Consider the following 22,020-nt stretch of genomic DNA (forward strand, 5'->3'; position numbering starts at 1 on the left):
ACCATCACCATCACCACCATCCTCACCACCACCTCCACAACCATCACCACCATCCTCACCACTTTCACCATCATTCTCACCAACACCTCAACCACCACAATCACCACCATCCTCACCACTATCACCACCATCTTTACCTCCACCTCAACCACCACCATACTCACCACTCCGACAATCAATCAGCACCACCATCACCGTTAGTATGATAACTTGCATAGTGCTCTTTGTTGCTGTCCGCTTGGCGTTCCGTGCCGCCCGACCGCGATTTAAGAACGAGCATCTCCACCATGACGAGCACCATCAGCACCCACACCTCATCATGAAATCTCTCTCCTCCTCCTCCTCCGCACACTCAGCTCCTCGTTTCCTCGCCTCCCTCCTCCTCCGTCATCCCGGGCATCATCAGCGGCATCAGCAACAACAACAACAGCAGCAGCAGCAGCAACAACAACAGCAACAACAACAGCAGCAACAGCAGCAGCAGCGGCGGCGGTGGCATCATTAGCCCTCCCTGCTACGACAGCAACAACAGCAGCAACATCAACAACAGAGGTTCAAATTCCGCCCCGGTGGGCGGCACCACAGGTTCGACTCCGGGTTCGCGAGTGGCCACGGGACCGGCCACACCTCCTCCGCTTCACCCGTCGGCCGTGGCTGCCCCCACGGTCTGCTGCTCCCCGTACAACAGCCGACTGTTGGCCTCGGCGGCTGCCCGAGGAGACCTCACGGCCCTCGGGGTCTATGGGGGTTCGTACGCAGCGGCAGCCGCGGCACAGGGATACGGGAATTACGTCCCCTACGGAGCGGAGCCGTCTGCCTTCTACTCGCCGCTGGTGAGTGGTGCAAGGGCCGGGCGGGCGTGAGAGCGTGAGTGAAGGACTGGGTGAGTGGTTGTGTGAGTGGATGAGTGAAATGGTGAGTGAGTGGATGGCTAGGTGAGTGGATAAGTGAGTGGATGAGTGAATGGCTGGGTGAGTTGATAAGTGAATTGTGGCTGGGTGAGTGGATGAGTGAGTGGATGAGTGAATGACTGGGTCAGTAAATGGCTGGGTGAGTGGATCAGTGAATGGCTGGGTGAGTGGATGAGTGAGTGGATGAGTGACAGGGTGGGTGAGTAGATGAGTGACTGACTGGGTGAGTGGATGAGTGGATGTCTGGGTGAGTAAATGGCTGGGTGAGTGGATGAGTGAGTGGATGAGTGAATGGCTGGGTGAGTGGATGAGTTAATGTCTGGGTGAGTGGATGAGTGAATGACTGGGTGAGTGAATGAGTGAGCGAATAAGTTAGTGGGTTGGTGAGTGAGTGAGTAAGTGGTTGAGTGAGTGGCTGCGTGAGCGAATGAGTGGGTGAGTGATTACGTGGATGAGCGCATGCATGGATGGGTGATTCAGTGGGTGAGTGAGTGTACACTTTATGTGTGTGTGCGCGCTCCCTTGACATGTGCTGTTACTCGCTAACAGCACTTGCCCCAACAGTCTGGTAAAGGCTACACTAGGGGTCTTTGTTTGCGTTGGGAGGTGTGAGTGAGCGGGTGAGTTTGGTTAAAGTGCAGCCGTGTAATGTATGCGCATGAGTGAGTGCGTATTAGTGTGTTCTGGGCCTCCCCTGGGTCGAATCAGCCTCAAATGAGTACCTGGTGTGGTGTGTAAACATCGCCACTCGGGAGACAAAGGCGGCCGGGCGTGATTCTGGCCACGAAACCAAATGGTGTGACATTGCTGCCTTTCATAGGTGCTTGCTAACAGCACTTGCCCTCCCAGCAGTCTGTTGAAGGATATACGGGAGAGCTTTGTCTTCGTGAATTGCGGTGTGCAAGTGGTTTGGGTTGTGTCTTGTCAATTTGTAAGTTTGTATGAAGGGAGCCGTTGAAACAACGGCGGAAGTTTTTGTACCGTCGCAATGTTCAGCAGCAGTTGGCGTGAGATAGCAATTGCAGGGCTGCGCCTCTACCTGGTTAATAAAAACAACACAGTACCTTCTTCTTGGTTCTTTCGGTAAAGTCACGTAGAATGGAAATAATGAAATAATAAAAATAAAACATAATAAAATAATTCTCACGACGTTTCATTCAGACGCTGTCTCCCCGACAGACCTGGTCTTCACCTGAGGACGGCTGCTTGCGTTGTGGCCGAAACGTCGTGAGAATCATTTTATTATTTTTTATTTTTATTATTTTATTATTTCCATTCTACGTGACTTTACCGAAAGAACCAAGAAGATGAATCCCTGCAGTCACGAAAGCTTTAAATCGAAACACAGTACCTGTATAACCACAGTTGCTTGATTACCGGCTGGATCATTCAAGGAGCGTTGTCATTGTTGCTACGACTCAACCATCTCGAGTAATTCACGTCCAACGCGATGATCCGCGATGAGCTCATCTCGGGGTGAGATCGTCTCGTGTATCGTGTGAAAGCAAATACGTGAATGTCCATGTCGGGTGGTGGAGGGTTACAATGCAGTATTGGAATTTTACGACCTCACGATCTCACCAGAAAAGAAACGAACTGTGAATGCGTTGATAGAATTATCGGCGTACAATGTAAGGTGCAATGATGTAGGATTACACTGGTCAACAACAACAAAAAACATTTTATTCTGGCCTGGACTTTTGCAGCTGTTTTAGACTAATTTCAGGATGCTGATTCCAAATTTGATCTCAAATTTGCTCCATCACATCTCATTTTTATGCTATCGACATACCCCATTTTCATTGATTTTACCCGAAATTAACTCTGTCACTTATGATTGCAGGTTGTTGCGCGTCAGTGACTGCTTTAGTGTTAAAATATGGTGCTGTGTTTTTTAGGATAGTGTGTTTATAATATGATTTTATGTAGATATCCACATTTATTTAATATTTTTCTTCTGCAGTTTTTATTGAAAATGCAACATTTGATATCTCAAAATATATCAAACCTGATGTGATAGACAAAAACTGATTCCAGATTTGGAATCAGCACCCCAAAATTACCTTAAAACCATTGAAATACCTTATGCCAGAAAAAAGTGTGTTGACCAGTGTTATGGATAGGTGTAGACATTGTACTCTAATGTCAGTAGTGGTATCTTACGCCCTTAATCCGAGTGAGACATTGTAAGCCGGGCTATAGGCGGTGGCATGGCCCAGCGGCAGTGCACGGTTCGAACCGAGGGGCCGCCCTGATCAACACCGCTGACGAATGTGTTCAGTTATTTTGGTTCTGGTTGAACTGAATTGCAGAGCCATCCGAATGTAATCGCATTGACAAGACGTGACTTTGATGAAGAAAAACGCTAGCGATCACGATTCTGTCGATTATTCTGCGTTATTGATTACAATAGCAGGTGGGCCATTGCGTATGAACACGTGACGGTTCACCCGCGTGGGTGTTAGCAAAGCTTGACTCTGCTGATGAGTTACTGAATGTCGAAACCGGTCAAAGGTTTCGCAGTTTTGCAAAACCAATGCGGCTTCAGGAACAAGAGGGACTTGCAGAGGGTCGTGCGGCTGATGCAATGTGTAAACAAATGCACTACTTCGCAGGGAAACGCATTGACAACTCGTGTCGTTGCTAACATAAAGCAACACGTTTGACGCTGAGAGCCGTGAACAATGTTGAATAGTTCGGCGGTCACCGCCTCACTGCCATCTGCGAGTCGGTAACGCGACGAGATATTGCAGCACCACGTGATGGGAGGCGGGGAGCACCACGTGACGCCCTGCTGTGGGCGAGGCGACGAAACGTCGAGTGGGGACTGAGCGGCGACACTCGGGAGTTCGACGTTCGATCGAGCGATTGGTTGTTGTTGTTGTTGGTGGTGGTGGTGATTATTGAATTTGTTGTTGATTATTGGAATGTTGTTGTTGTTGGTGGTGGTGATTAATCAATTGGTTGTTGTTGGTGGTGGTGATTAGTGGATTGATTGTTGTTGTTGATGGTGGTTTTTCAATTGGCCGTTATTGTTGATTATTCGATTGGTTGTTGTTATTGTTGGTGGTGGCGGTGATGATGATTGAATTGGTTGTTGTTGGTGTTTGTTTGATTGGTTGTTGTTGTTGGTGATTATTGGTCGTTGTTGTTGTTGTTGGTGGTGATTATTGGATTGATTGTTGTTGTTGTTGATGATTATCCGCTGGGCACCTCTTAACGGACGCCTGACTGACGGCAGTTTTTTGTTGTTAAACTCGAATAGACACTGTCCACTTACTCGTTCTAAGGCCGAGCCGACCTAGGGGAAGACCCAAAAACCGGTTCGGACAGATCAGTCGTCACTCGTGTTGCCGGTGGCCGAGAATCACGGCTCAGATCGCCCACCCCCTGTTAGTGGTGGTGGCAGTGCGCTAACCACTGCGCCACCACTCCGCCGTCCCTTCGCTCGCGAATTGAATTCAATATCCGTCGAGAAACGACGCCAAGGGGCCCAGTGAAGCATTTCGCTTGGGACGTTTTTTTCTTTCTTCAGAGTAAAATAAAGAACGTAATGCGTTGCCTTTTTAAAGTACGCGTGCGGGCTTGTTTGTATATATACTCGTATTTGAGTGTTTGTAATTGTGTATACGTGTGTGTGTGTAAGTACACGCGTGTATGTGTGTGTGTGTGTTAAGTATACGTGCGTGTGTGTCAAGTATACGTGTGTATGTGTGTTAAGTATACGTGTGTACGTGTGTGTGTGTTAAGTACACGCGTGTGTATGTGTGTGTGTTAAGTATACGTGTGTGTGTGTAAGTATACGTGTGGATGTGTGTATGTATACGTGTGGATGTGTGTGTGTGTGTATGTACACGTGTGTATGTGTGTGTGTTAAGTACAGGTGTGTGTGTGTGTTAAGTACACGTGTGTACGTGTGTGTGTGTTAAGTACACGTGTGTATGTTTGTGTGTTAAGTATACGTGTGTACGTGTGTGTGTGTTAATTATACATGTGTATGTGTGTGTGTGTTAAGTATACGTGTGTATGTGTGTGTGTGTTAAGTATACATGTGTATGTGTGTGTGTGTTAAGTATACGTGTGTACGTGTGTGTGTGTTAAGTATACATGTGTACGTGTGTGTGTGTTAAGTACACGTGTGTATGTGTGTGTGTGTTAAGTACACGTGTGTATGTGTGTGTAAGTATACGTGTGGATGTGTGTGTGTGTGTTAAGTACACGTGTGTGTATTAAGTACACACACACACAGTTAGCGCGCTGCGCTCCGCACTCGGCGACCCGAGTTCGATGTCCCGCTCACGGGTACTCAAAAGGGTACTCGAGTACTCAAATGAGTACCCGGTTTGATCCTTCGACGCCCCCGTCCCGTGTGGTGGGGTACAATGTGAGTACTCTCACCTCTTGCCAGCGTGCTGTCGAGTGGCGTGAGATGGAAATTGCAGGGCATGCGCCTTCACATTCCCCACGTAGACTCGAATTATTAGAAAGGTTTCCAAGAAAACAAATAACGCCTAGGGGACCCCTGATGGCAGCGGTCCCTGTGCGGCACAAGGTGAACACAGCGACGAGTGAGAGAAGCATTAGTCTACTGGCAGGGCGCGTGGGCGATGTTGCTCATTGGGGTGTTCCAATGAAGTCATTGTACGTCGAGTGAAAGAGCTTCATAGCTCGTCGGATTCCTCCAGTGAACAAAGAAAAATTCATGATTTTGTCAGAATACACGGGGCAGTATTAATCAGGGCGGCCCAAAGTTGGAACCGCAAGTTCCTAGAACCAGCGGCCGGCGCGTCCCTCGAAACGAGTTTCAAGCCGCTGCGTTCATTAAGAGCCCTTGGCTTTTTGTCGTTAGCTGAATGTAATGCATTACTTTATATAATTTCTGCCAATATATACACACACACGCACATGTACATGTTGTGTATTTTAACTGGAGTGCTACCATCACACCGGGTCATGCATCGTCCGCGTGCCACGGCATATTTATTGGTTCTGTGTCTTGATTTTTTTTTCTGTGTCTTGATTTTTTTTTCTGTGTCTTGAGTTTGAAATTGGCATTTCTATTACAAAAGAACGAAAACTTCTCGTAAGCCAGAGAGAAAAAAAAACGCAACGTGAAATGTCAACTAAAGTTCTACAAATGCATTTAATTGTTTAATAACTTATTTTAAATATACACACACACACACATTTATCGAAAGACAAAGATCCCCCGTGTAGCCTGAACAGACTGTTGGGGCAAGTGCTGTTAGCGAGTAGTACCAATGAAGGCCGACACTGTGACACACGAAGGGGTGGGTGAACAACGCCACGCCCGACCGCCTTTGTCTCCCCAGTAGCGATGTTTACACACCGCACCGGGTACTCGTTTAAGGCCGAGTCGACCTAGGGGAGGCCCACGACTGGTTACAATCGTCCCTGGTGTTGGCCGTGAGAAATAATTGAATTCGGCACGCTGGGTTGTCGTGCAGCGCGCTAACCACTACACCACCGCTCCCCACAGTCCACCTACACATGAAGACATACATCAACATGCATACGTAGCCATGTAACCAGGGCCATTTAAGTTCCCTTTCCCTGGTCGTTTGTGCCGTCGATTACCAGCCCCCTTCTCTTATCCTGTGACTGCCTCCCTCCCTGTTTAACTTCTGTCATGTACGCATGTCATTTGCCAACCGTGATATAATCATGCCCAATGTGTCTGCACAGCGCCTTGGGATCTGGCTGCGTGCATACGCCGTGTCTCTGCAGTTGTGCATAGACTCGCACAGAGACCCATAGACTCGCACAGAGACCCATAGACTCGCACAGAGATCCATAGACTCACACAGACACCCATAGACTCGCACAGAGACCCATAGACTCGCACAGAGACCCATAGACTCGCACAGAGACCCATAGACTCGCACAGAGACCCATAGACTCGCACAGAGACCCATACACTCGTACAGAGACCCATAGACTCACACAGAGACCCATAGACTCGCACAGAGACCCATAGACTCGCACAGAGACCCATAGACTCGCACAGAGACCCATAGACTCGCACAGAGACCCATAGACTCACACAGAGACCCATAGACTCGCACAGAGACCCATAGACTCGCACAGAGACCCATAGACTCGCACAGAGATCCATAGACTCGCACAGAGACCCATAGACTCGCACAGAGACCCATAGACTCACACAGAGACCCATAGACTCACACAGAGACCCATAGACTCGCACAGAGACCCATATACTCGCACAGAGACCCATAGACTCGCACAGAGACCCATAGACTCACACAGAGACCCATATACTCGCACAGAGACCCATAGACTCGCACAGAGACCCATAGACTCACACAGAGACCCATATACTCGCACAGAGACCCATAGACTCGCACAGAGACCCATAGACTCGCACAGAGACCCATAGACTCGCACAGAGACCCATACACTCGCACAGAGACCCATAGACTCGCACAGAGACCCATAGACTCGCACAGAGACCCATAGACTCGCACAGAGACCCATAGACTCACACAGAGACCCGTAGACTCGTACAGAGATCCATAGACTCGCACAGAGACCTGTAGATTCACTTATAGACCCATAGACTCGCACAGAGACCCATAGACTCACACAGAGACCCATATACTCGCACAGAGACCCATAGACTCGCACAGAGACCCATAGACTCGCACAGAGACCCATAGACTCGCACAGAGACCCATACACTCGCACAGAGACCCATAGACTCGCACAGAGACCCATAGACTCGCACAGAGACCCATAGACTCGCACAGAGACCCATAGACTCACACAGAGACCCGTAGACTCGTACAGAGATCCATAGACTCGCACAGAGACCTGTAGATTCACTTATAGACCCATAGACTCGCACAGAGACCCATAGACTCACACAGAGACCCATACACTCGCACAGATATCAATGGACTCACACAACGACCGATATACTCAGAAATCAATACAATGTTGTACATTTATAGATGTTTATTACGACAGCAAATAACTTTTCACGATCGAAATGGGGTGCTGATGTTAAGGCAAGCAGTTGGATACTATACTGGTGCGCCTGAAAGCGACTTCAAAGTGTTTTATGTTCTTAACTAAGTTTTATTCGGGAAACACACATCGACCCAACGGCGCCCAAAACGCCAGGCGGCCAGCAACGGACAGTACGATGAAATATGTGAATTCATGGGTGTGTTCAATATCGCAAGGTTGTACGAAGTTGAGAAAGAGAGGATAGGAGGGGAATTCCAAAGCAGAGCGGTGCGGGGAAGAATCAGAACGAGGAGTGAGGTGAACTGGAGTGGTGAGCGGGTGGGTGGGTGAGTGGGTCAGTGGGTGAGTGAGTGGGTGAGTAGGTGAGTCAGTGAGTGGGTGAGTGATTGAGTGGGTCAGTGGGTGAGTGAGTGGGTGAGTGATTGAGTGGGTCAGTGGGTGAGTGAGTGGGTGAGTGAGTAGGTGAGTGGGTGAGTCAGTGAGTGGGTGAGTGATTGAGTGGGTCAGTGAGTGAGTGAGTAGGTGAGTGGGCAAGTCGGTGAGTGGGTGAGTGGGCGAGTGGGTGAGTGAGTAGGTGAGCGGATGAGTCGGTGAGCGGGTGAGTGATTGAGTGGGCGAGTGAGTGAGTGAGTAGGTGAGTGGGTGAGTCAATGAGTGGGTGAGTGAGCGCTTGAGTGGGTGCGTGAGTGGATGAGCGAGTGGGCTCGTGTTTGAATGGGTGGGGAGTGGGTGATTGAGTGAGCGAGCGAGTGGGTGAGTGTTTGAATGTGTGGGTGAACGGTGGTTGTTCACAGTGTGATGGATGGCAATCATCGAGTGAAGCTCACAGCTCCATGAACCATGGTCCTGTAATCGTAGCAGAGGTGTGGACTCGAGTCATGTGACTTGGACTCGAGTCAGACTCGAGTCATGAATTTGATGACTTGCGACTCGACTTGGACTTGCATAACAATGACTTTGTCCCACCTATGAGATGTGGACTCGAGTCATGTGACTTGGACTCGAGTCAGACTCGAGTCATGAATTTGATGACTTGCGACTCGACTTGGACTTGCATAACAATGACTTTGTCCCACCTATGAGATGCGGACTCGAGTCATGTGACTTGGACTCGAGTCAGACTCGAGTCATGAATTTGATGACTTGCGACTCGACTTGGACTTGCATAACAATGACTTTGTCCCACCTCTGAATCGTAGCGGTATGAAACTATACGAGGCACGGTATATACAGAGCACCAACACTTGAACCCAGCACACTGACCCTGCGCTTCAACTGTGGTGAACTAAATTGCGTTGCTGCGTGGACAGAGAGGACGGGGGGAGGTTCGTTGTTTCGATTGCCGCGTCGGACATCGCTTCGCCTCTCCCTCTGTATGCTGTAGACGCCCCACTACAATAACCGAGATTAATTATAATTGAATTACAAATTAATTATACACAATAGAGGGGTTTTTTTTAGTTAGATCGCGTAAATATATAAATGTGTCGTTAAACCCGCCACCACCCGACACAGCCAACGAATGAGGTTTGTGTCACGTAAACAGAACGTGTCCAATTCGTCACTAGTACAGCATCACCGGTGTGTTGGAGAGCCAAGCCACAACATTTACAATGTGTGGACGATGAGTGGAGTGGATATGGGTAGCCGAGGGAGCAGGTAAGTGGGTGTATGTGGAGGTGTTTGTATGGGTGGGTGGGTAGATGGGTGGGTATATGGATAGGCAGGCGTGTGGATGAGTGGATGGGTAGGCAGGGGATAAAGTAGGTCGGTGTATGGGTAGGTAGGTGAGTGTGCGGTTAGGCGGATAGGTAAGTAGGTAGATACGTGGAAGGGTGGCTGTTTAGAGGAGCAGTCGTATCGTGTTGATTCGAAACTTTCGTGACTGCAGGAATCCATGCTCTTTGGTTCTTTCGGTAAAGTCACGTAGGTAGAAAATGAATAGATCACGACGTTTCGATCGCAACACAAGCAGCCGTCGTCAGGCGAGACGGACGCAGCAGGAGAACGGCTGACGCCGGAGCTAAAAAAATACTTCGATTTAAAGCTTTCGTGACTGCAGGGATTCATCTTCTTGGTTCTTTCGGTAAAGTCGCGTAGAAGGGAAATAATAAACTAATAAAACATGTTTTATGTTTTATTTTTTCACTTACTCACTCACTAAAACATGCTTTATATTTAATTTTTATTATTTTATTATTTCCCTTCTACGTGACTTTACCGAAAGAACTAAGAAGATTCAAAAAAATACTTTTAATTTCCAAGCCTCTACGCATATCCCACCGATCTCAACATCGCCACGGCGAACAGGCTCACCGCACTCCCCCACTCCGTAAAGATGCACGGCGTAGACCTCCTTCGCTGCTATGCACGAACATTCAACTCAGCTGGTGAAAAGAACGCGTCCACTGGGCATTTAAAACAAGAAGAGACGAGTGTTGCATCTGCCGTTGCGTGGAGCGCGCTTGCCAGTAACTTCGGCTCATCCTGCGACAAGCTGATGAGAGCCAGGAGGTGGAAACTGATCCACAGCTCGCTTGCTTGAGCACAACGCGGCTTGATAACGTCTTTGTGGACAGTCGGCGAAGGCTGTAGGGCAAAATGCATTCACGTTACTACGTGGAGAGGGTACGTCACGTTAGTTGATGCGCACTTGACTGTTTCGTCTCATCGACACGTTGTGTTTCAGCCACCACACACTGTGGGCCACAACGCATGCTCACCCACTCACTCATCCAATCACTCACCCACTCATTCACTCACCCACTCACTCACTTACTCACCCACTCACTCACTCATTTAATCACCCACTCATTCACTTATTCACTCACTTATTCACTCACTCACCCACTCATTCACTCACCCACTCACTCACCCACTAAATCACTTACTCACCCACTTACTCATCCAATCACTCACCCACACACTCACTCACTCACCCACTTAATCACCCACTCACTCACTCACTTACTCACCCACTTACTCATCCAATCACTCACCCACACACTCACTTACTCACCCACTCACGAAATCGCTCACTCACTCACTTACCCACTTACTCAATAATTAACTTACTCACCCACTCACTCACCCACTTACCCTCCCACTCACTCACTCACGTACTCAATAACTCACTCACCCACTCACCCACCCACCCACTCACCCACCCACCCACTCACCCACCCAATCACCCACCCACTGACCCACCCACCCACTCACCCACTCACCCACTCACCCACCCACTCACCCACCCACCCACTCACCCACCCACCCACTCACCCACCCACCCACCCACTCACCCACCCACCCACCCACTCACCAAATTGCAGATGTGGTCACCTCACCTCTTTAGTCTGATTCTTCCCTTGGCACCGCTCGGCTTAGGAATTCCCTCTCCATCATCACCATCGCCTCGCTCCGCACCCAAACCCTTACGTTCAATAGCCTCCCGCAATTCACGACACGCGTTTACACGTTCATCATCGATTGCAATTCCATGAGTGCAGCGTGTTGCTGGCCGCCTGGCGTTTTAAGCCTCTGGGGGGGGGGGGGGGGTGGCACTGTGCTCGGCAATTGTAAAACAAACCAAACGACAACATTCATGAGTTCTTCTTGAAATTATTTTCATCGGCGACACTGCGTCGTCAGAATTTACGAGTGAATCCAACCCGAAAGGGGTTCTATGCAAGCTCAGAACGAGACAACGGGTTTATTAAAGAATCATCTAATCAATCGATTAATTCATATATTAATCGATTAATTAATTACTATCAGACCCCATGTGATATATAAAGTTCCGCGTCCAACTCTACTGGCCTCTGTCTGGTTTATGAATAAGGGTCGTCGCCCGAAACGTCGTTCATTATAGATGTTATTGTAATTCTCTTAGTAAAGCCATCGCGTTATTGGCGGACGTGTTGAGTTGCACTGTTACATCTCTACAAACAAAGACATACACACAAAGACAAATATCCCCCGGGTAGTCTTTAGTCTTTAGCAGACGATACGGGGAGTGGGGTGGGAGGGGTGAGCGATGATGATGATGATGGTGGTGATGGTGGTGGTGGGGGCATTGCACTCATTGTGTTGTTGTGCTGTTGTGTTGTTGTTGTGTCACTCCGCCCAGACCTCTCCGTATGAGATCAAAGACTCGAACGGATCTCTGCACACGGGACTTCCCCAGGCCACGGGATACTATCACTACGACGGGGCGATAAACCAGTACCAGTATAGCAGGTACACACTCCACATACACACAGCGCACATACACACACACACCACGTGCACACACAACACGTACACACACCACGTACACACACACCACGTACACACATACCACGTACACACTCCACATACACAGCGCACATACACACACACACCACGTGCACACACAACACGTACACACACACACCACGTACACACACCACGTACACACACCACAAACACACACACCGCAAACACACACACACCACATACACACCACGTACACGCACACACCACGTACACACACCCTACATACCCACCACAAACACACCACAAACACACCACCGCATACACACACCGCATACACACCACGTACACACACACATCACGTACACACACCACATACACACACATAGCAAACGCACACACACCACAAACACACACACCACATACACACGTCACATACACACTCACACCGCATACACACACCGCATACATACGCAACATACATACGCCACACACACACACCACATACACACACACCGCAAACACACACACACACCACATACAAACACAACACATACACACACACACCACATACACACGTCACATACACACATACACCGCATACACACTCCACATACATACGCAACATACATACGCCACACACCCCGCAAACACGCAGGACATTCACACACTCCACACACAGACAAAGATCCCCCATATAGCCTTTAACGGCGTTGGGGCAAGTGTTGTTAGCGGGTAACATCTATGAACGCCGACACGACCCACGAGGCGATGTGGTTACCAGCCCAACGCCCGGCCGCCTTTGTCTCCCCTCGTGTAGAAGTTTACACATCGCAACCAGGTACTCAAGTTGAGGCTGAGTCGACCTAGGGGAGGCCCAGGGCCTGTTCAAATTTGAATTTGATGCGTCGTCGCATACAAATTTCGACACACCCAATGTTCAAGTAACAATTTGTAATCGTCAATAATCATCGTTAGGATACGCATTTTAATAATTAGCACGCATTATTATTTTATAACACACGCAAATGTAACGCGTTCATATTGACACAGCACCGATATACAGACCGTACCGATACACGCGCGCGCGCACAGATAAAGACAAAGATGCGCCGTATAACCTGCGCAAGTTGTTTGGGAAAGTGCACACTCGGGGGTGGGTGGCCAACATCAGGCACGACCGCCTTTGTCTCCCCGGTGCCGATATTTTGACACTGCCTACCAAATACTCATTTAAGGCTGAGTCGACGCAAGGGAAATCCGGGACCGGTTCAGAAAATGTCGCACGGTTTGTAACGCACTGCGCCAACTACCACCACCACCACCACACATACCTCCAGATGCGCACGCATACTCGTGAGTAGGTACCAGAGGTGGGACAAAGTCATTGTTATGCAAGTCCAAGTCGAGTCGCAAGTCATCAAATTCATGACTCGAGTCTGACTCGAGTCCAAGTCACATGACTCGAGTCCACATCTCATAGGTGGGACAAAGTCATTGTTATGCAAGTCCAAGTCGAGTCGCAAGTCATCAAATTCATGACTCGAGTCTGACTCGAGTCCAAGTCACATGACTCGAGTCCACATCTCATAGGTGGGACAAAGTCATTGTTATGCAAGTCCAAGTCGAGTCGCAAGTCATCAAATTCATGACTCGAGTCTGACTCGAGTCCAAGTCACATGACTCGAGTCCACACCTCTGGTAGGTACACACACACACACAGACAAAGATCCCCCGTATAGCCTTAATACTGGGACAAGTGCTGTTATCGAAAACCCTATTAAGGTGAAAGAGCCATTGCTATGCACACACACACACACGTACACATGTAAACGTACATCATCATCATCATACAACTCATGTAGGGTGAAATGAATTGTAGAATATTAAAAAATATGATTCACTAACAAGCGTGATGATCACTACTCGGGAAATGCAGCTACCCTCTCTCTAGCGAAATACAAATCACTATAAACTTACACACACAGACACTAAACAAAGACACACAGGCGCAAATACAAAGATCCCCCGTGTAGCCTTAACAGACGCCTGGGGCAAGTGCTGTTAGCGCGCATATGAAGTCGGGCACGGCACACGAGGGGGTGGGTGGCCAGCACCACGCCCGACCGCCTTTGTCTCCCCAGTGGCGACGTCCACACGTCGAATCAGGTTCTCAATTGAGGCTGAGTCGACCTAGGGGAGGCCGAGGTCCGATTCAGATAATCGTCACTGGTCCTGGCCGTGAGCGGGAATCAAACTCGAGTCGCCGGGCTCGAAGCTCAGCGCGCTAACCGCTGCGCCACCGCTCCCTACACACACGCACTCAGACCCACACGAATGCACACAGGGAGACTGTGGGTTAATGCATCAGCCACGGATATCTGAACCGATCCTGCGCCTCCCCTAGGTCGACTCAGTCTGAACGGAGAACTCTAATTCCGGTGTATAAGCACCGGAAAGACAGAGACGACCGGGCGTGGTTTGGTTTACATTGCCCACACTGTACCAGAGTGGTGAAGTATGGCCATTTGGCACTCGCTCAGTCGCTCACTGCACCTGTACTCACAGCCTGCGGGCTGTCAATGGTATTGGCCAAACATCTGCACGTGAAAATGTGGTCATCGGATTCCTGGGTAAATCAGTCATTTCAATTATTTGTATTAACCCAGCAAACCCCAAGACATTCGCCAATAAAAAAACTACGGTCTTGAATGAACACGCAAAACGCCGTGTAAAATAGTCGACGTTTCGGGCAATGGCCCATCTTCATAGCACACGAAGAATGGCGATGCGAATTAAGCAGAGCCATTGCTCTGTACGTATCTATGGACCACAGCACGCGTGCTATGAAGAAGGGACGTTGCCCGGAACGCCGCCTGTTATGTATTCATCCCTCTTCTTGGTTCTTTCGGTAAAGTCACGTAGAAGCGAAATAATAAAATAATAAACATTTTACATAATAAAATAATTCTCACGACGTTTCGGCCACAACGCAAGCAGCCGTCCTCAGGTGAAGAACAGGTCTGTCGGAAAGACAGCTTCTTTGGCCGAAACGTCGTGAGAATAATTTTATTATGTTTTATTTTTATTATTTTATTATTTCCCTTCTACGTGACTTTACCGAAAGAACCAAGAAGATGAATCCCTGCAGTCACGAAAGCTTTACATCGAAATGTATTCATCCCGTGAAGGCCACGCTGTTGGTAGCGACTAATGTGTTGCGCTGTCGTACATTGTCCACCACTGCCAACGCAGCAGCAGCAACAGCATCGCAAAATAAGTTGTATAATTTTAATTCAAATTATCGTTATTCTCTGGCCAATGTGTCGTGACGCGTACCGCAAGATCCGACCGTGCCCGCTGCATTTGCTTCCGTTTGCCGAACGGATTCGTGATGAGGGTCGCACTCGTTACACACACGCACGCAGCACACACGCAGCACACACGCAGCACACACACGCACACGCACGCAAAGTGTTCGCCACAAGTGAACCACGATACCTCGCTGATCTCGTCGAAGGGCATCGAGCATCATCACGCGGACTCCGCTCAACAACGCAGCAGCTGCAGCAGCAGCAGCAGCTGCAGCAGCAGCAGCTGCAGCAGCTTTTGGCTGCTGGGCCATCGAAACAAAGGCGGCGGTCACCGCATCACCGCGCGCCGCTTTCAGACGCGCTTCTGCGGCCGTCTGGAACGCTGTGCACTTTTAAATGTAGATCAGCGGTCGACAGCGCGCGTCTCGCTAAGGACCGCCGCTCCGTTCTTTATCGAGGACCGCCACCGTCTCGTGTTCACCGTACGGTGCATCGCGCCTCTTGAAATATTGAGGGTTTTTTTTTTTTACCAAATTCGCAAAAAAATTCCTCCGCCTCTACTCAGATTTCTTCAGAACGAGCTCGCCTGTGCGTCTCGTTTGTTGTACACCCCCCCCCCCCCCGTCGCCACAAACTCCGATTAGCACGGTTGGCCACGTACGGTGCGAAAGAATTCCAATGTACATACAAAGACAAAGATCCCCCGTGTAGCCTTAACAGACTGTCGGGGGCAAGTGCTGTTAGCGAGCACCTACGAGGCCGGCACGCCTTTGTCTCCCCAGTGGCGATGTTTACTGCACATTGCACCAGGTACTCATTTTAGGCTGAGTCGACCTAGGGGAGGCCCAGATACCGGTTCAGATAATCGTCACCGGCGATGGCTGTGAGCGGGAATCGATCCCGGGTCGCCAGGTTCGTAGCGCAGTGCGCTAACCACTACACCACCGCTCCCCCAACGTGCATGCAACATACAAACACACACACGCAACGTACACACACGCAACACACACACACGTAGCTTACACACAACATACGCACGCACACACGCAACATACACACAACACACACGCAACATACACACACACACGCAACATACACACAACACACACACACGCAACATACAAACACACACACGCAACGTACACACAACAAACACACACACACGCAACATACACACAACACACACACACGCAACACACACACAACATACACACACACACGCAACGTACACACAACATACACACACACACGCAACACACACACACACGCAACACACACACACGTAACTTACACACAACATACGCACGCACACACGCAACATACACACAACACACACACACGCAACACACACACACAACACACACACAACACACACAACATACACACACACGCAACATACACACACACACAACATACACACACACACATACACACACACAACATACACACACACAACATACATACACACACACAACATACACACACACAACACACATACACACAACATACACACAACACAACACACACGCAACATACACACAACACACACATACACAACACACACACAACATACACACATACACACACAACACACACACACAACACACACATACACACACACAACATACACACATACACGCACACAACATACACACACATGCACAACATACACACATACACACAACATACACACACAACATACACACACACACAACATACACACAACGTACACAACACACACACAACATACACACACACACACACAAGATACACACACACAACACACACACAACATACACACACAACACACACACAACACACACACAACACACACAACATACACACACACGCAACATACACACACACACACAACATACACACATACATACATACATACACAAACACAACATACACACACACAACATACATACACACACACAACATACACACATACAACATACACACACACAGCACACATACACACAACATACACACAACACACACGCAACATACACACAACACACACATACACAACACACATACACAACACACACACACAACACACACACACAACATACACACACAACATACACACACAACATACACACACAACATACACACACAACATACACACACACAACATACACACACAACATTCACAACACACACACAACATACACACACACATACACAACATACACACATACACACAACATACACACACACACACGCAACATACACACAACATACACACACACAACATACACACACAACATTCACAACACACACACAACATACACACACACACACAACATACACACACACACACAACATACACACACACACACACGCAACATACACACACAACACACACACACAACATACACACACACACAACATACACACACACAACATACAACACACACACCACACTCAACATACACACAACACACACACACAACATACACACACACACACAACATACACACACAAAACACACACAACACACACACACAACATACACACAACACACACTCAACATACATACACACACACAACACACACACAACACACACTCAACATACATACACACACAACACACACATAACACACACACACACCACACACAACACACACACCACACTCAACATACACACAACCCACACACACAACATACACACACACAAACACACAACACACACACACAACATACACACAACACACACTCAACATACATAGACACACAACACACACACAACACACACTCAACATACATACACACACAACACACACATAACACACACACACCACACACAACACACACACACCACACTCAACATACACACAACCCACACACACAACATACACACAACACACACACAACATACACACACAACACACACACAACACACGCGCTGCTTTGGGTCACCGCGCCCGTGACCCCCCACCGTGACCCCCGGCCTTTGCGCCCGCGCCGTGCCGAGGGGCTTCGCACCTGCAACTCATTACCCCACAACCACCACCACCACAACCACCACCACAACCACCACCACCAGCAGCAGCAACAGCAGCAGCAGCGGGCACAGAGTCTCGCGAATTCGCCCCTCCCGCCCGTTCGCTTCCGCTCCTTGACAGCTCACAACGGTGGGAAGGGAAGTCGCGGTGTCTGGGGAGGTTGGGGAGGGTGGTGGTGGTGGTTGGTTGTGGTGGTGGTGGTGGTGGTTGTTGTAGGGAGTGTAGGGTGGTGGTGCATCTGTCGGTGGCCTCAGTCAGCCAAGCCCATGGCACCTGCTGGGTCTGTCCCGTGACCCCCTACTGCACCTAGCCTGGCACAGCAGTCAACCCACGGCACCTGCTGGGTCTGTCCCATGACCTCCTACTGCACCTAGCCTGGCACAGCAGTCAACCTACGGCACCTGCTGGGTCTGTCTCGTGACCTCCTACTGCACCTAGCCTGGCACAGCAGTCAACCCACGGCACCTGCTGGGTCTGTCCCGTGACCTCCTCCTCCTCGTGTCAACGAGGCTTCGATGCTACGCGTGGCCTCAAAGTGCACCTAGCCTGGCACGGGCGCCCTGGTGGCATCACCGTCACTTGGTGGCGAATGGCGGTTGCATTGGGATTCGTTGGGAGTGTGGTGGTGGTTGGTAGTGTGGTGGTGGTGGTGGTTGTGAGTGTGGTGGTGGTGGTGGTGGTTAGGAGTGTGGTGGTGGTGGTGGTGGTGGTTGGTAGTGTTGTGGTGGTGGTTGTGAGTGTGGTGGTGGTGGTTGGGAGTGTGGTGGTGGTGTTGGTTGTGAGTGTGGTGGTGGTGGTGGTTGGGAGTGTGGTGGTGGTGGTTGGTAGTGTGGTGGTGGTTGGGAGTGTGGTGGTGGTGGTGGCGATGGTTGTGATTGAGAGGTGATGCTGGTGGTGGTGGCGATGTGAGGAGCAATGGATGATGTTAGCGGTGGGGGGAGTGGTGTGGGTGGTAAGGGTGATGTGGATGGTGAGGGTGATGTGGGTGGTGAGGGTGATGTGGGTGGTGAGGGTGATGTGGGTGGGTGGGTGGGAGGAGTGGTGTGGGTAGTAAGGGTGATGTGGATGGTGAGGGTGATGTGGGTGGGGGAGTGATGTGGGTGGGAGGAGTGATGTGGGTGGGGGAGTGATGTGGGTCGGGGAGTGATGTGGGTGGGGGGAGTGATGTGGGTGGTGAGGGTGATGTGGGTGGTGAGGGTGATGTGGGTGGGGGAGTGATGTGGGTGGGGGGAGTGATGTGGGTGGTGAGGGTGATGTGGGTGGGGGAGTGATGTGGGTGGGGGAGTCATGAGGGTGGTGAGAGTGATGTGGGTGGGAGGAGTGATGTGGGTGGGGGGAGTGATGTGGGTGGGGGGAGTGATGTGGGTGGGGGAGTGATGTGGGTGGGGGAGTGATGTGGGTCGGGGAGTGATGTGGGTGGGGGGAGTGATGTGGGTGGTGAGGGTGATGTGGGTGGTGAGGGTGATGTGGGTGGGGGAGTGATGTGGGTGGGGGGAGTGATATGGGTGGGGGGAGTGATGTGGGTGGGGGGAGTGGTGTGGGTGGTGAGGGTGATGTGGGTGGTGAGGGTGATGTGGGTGGGTGAGTGATGTGGGTGGGTGGAGTGATATGGGTGGGGGGAGTGATGTGGGTGGGGGGAGTGGTGTGGCTGGTGAGGGTGATGTGGGTGGTGAGGGTGATGTGGGTGGTGAGGGTGATGTGGGTGGGGGAGTGATGTGGGTGGTGAGGGTGATGTGGGTGGTGAGGGTGATGTGGGTGGGGTTAGTGATTTGGGTGGGGGGAGTGATGTGGGTGGTGTGGGTGATGTGGATGGGGGAGTGATGTGGGTGGGGGAGTGATGTGGGTGGTGTGGGTGATGTGGGTGGTGAGAGTGATGTGGGTGGGGGGAGTGATGTGGGTGGGGTGAGTGATGTGGGTGGGGGAGTGATGTGGGTGGGGGTGTGATGTGGGTGGTGTGGGTGATGTGGGTGGTGAGAGTGATGTGGGGGGAGTGATGTGGGTGGGGGGAGTGATGTGGGTGGGTGAGGGTGATGTGGGTGGGGGGAGTGATGTGGGTGGGTGAGGGTGATGTGGGTGTGGAGAGTGATATGGGTGTGAGAATGGTTGCTAGGTGGTGTTTTCTGAAAGTGGTTAAGTGCTGATGATGCTGTTGGGAGAGGGCTTTGCAGGCTTCACTGCTGACGATATCGCTTCTGACGCTGCTGCTGCTGCTACTGAGAGTGATGTTTATTTGCTGTGAATGGTAGCCAGGTGGAGCTGGTTGCTGCGGATGCTATAGGTCGTTGCGAATGCTATGTTGGTAGTGGTGGGAAGCGATGTGTTGCGCTCATTACATACAAAGTGCGTGCCACAATTGAACCGCAATCGCTTGCTCATCTCGTGAAGGAGCAGACATCAGGCAGGCTCCTATCGTCTTCGCAGCGGCGGCTTCTGGCTGGGACATCGAACAAAGACGGCCACTGCACCGCGGCGCTTTCAGATGCGCTTCTGCGGCCGTCTGGAACGCTCTGCCTTCCGATGTTCGGAAGCCCCGTGGCTATGCAACTTTAAAATCGTCATCTCGATTGAAAACTCATCTCCGATTAGCACAATTAGCTACGCACGGTGCGAAAGAAGTGTTACACGTACATATACCCACACAAAGACCCATAGACTCACACGGAGACCCATAGACTCACACAGAGACTCATAGACTCACACAAAGACCCATAGACTCACACAGAGATCCATAGACTCACACAGATATCTATATAACCACACAGAGACCCATAGACTCACACAGAGACCTATATACCCACACAGAGACCCTTAGACTCACACAGAGACCCATAGACTCACACAGAGACACATAGACTCACACAGAGACCCATAGACTCACACAGAGACCCATAGACTCACACTGATATCCGTATAACCACACAGAGACCCAAAGACTCACACAGAGACCCATAGACCCACACAGAGACCCATAGACTCACACAGAGACCCATAGACTCACACAGAGACCCATAGACTCACACAGAGACCCATAGACTCACACAGAGACTCATAGACTCACACAAAGACCCGTAGACTCACACAGAGACCCATAGACTCACACAGAGACCCATAGACTCACACAGAGACCCATAGACTCACACAGAGACCCGTAGACTCACACAGAGACCCATAGACTCACACAAAGACCCATAGACTCACACAGAGACCCATAGTTTGTTGTGCTTCTCCCCGCACCTCCGGTTAGGTCGCTTGGCTACGTACGATGCGAAAAAAGTTCATCATACCTACATACATGTGGTAGTAATGGTGAGTACTATGGGGTGGTGGTGGTGCTATGGGTAGAGTGGTTGTTGGGGGTTCACGATGCTAAAGGTGGGGGGGGAGAGGGGGGTGACTTGGGAATTAAAGGGGAATATCGGAGCTGACAGCTCAGACTGCCGATCGCTTCAATATGCCCCACGTGGGTCCTTACGCACGTGTTTGTACACAGCCTTGCGTATCACACACACACACGCACGCACCGCACTGCACATTGCAAT

General features: G+C 50.1%; 1 protein-coding gene across 1 annotated transcript in view; it reads left to right on the forward strand.

Moving 5' to 3' along the window:
• Positions 1-605: 605 nt before the first annotated feature.
• Positions 606-22,020, forward strand: part of LOC144946729 (iroquois-class homeodomain protein irx-4-A-like) — a gene marked incomplete at its 5' end in the record, with an annotated part of 38,234 nt that continues 16,819 nt past the window's right edge. Inside the window, 2 exons of the mRNA XM_078875859.1 lie at positions 606-833; positions 12,049-12,158. Of these exons, the coding sequence (XP_078731985.1) occupies positions 606-833; positions 12,049-12,158 (338 nt within the window). The remainder of the gene's footprint in view (positions 834-12,048; positions 12,159-22,020) is intronic.

Source organism: Lampetra fluviatilis, chromosome 42 (assembly GCF_964198595.1).
Source record: "Lampetra fluviatilis chromosome 42, kcLamFluv1.1, whole genome shotgun sequence".
NCBI lineage: Eukaryota > Metazoa > Chordata > Hyperoartia > Petromyzontiformes > Petromyzontidae > Lampetra > Lampetra fluviatilis.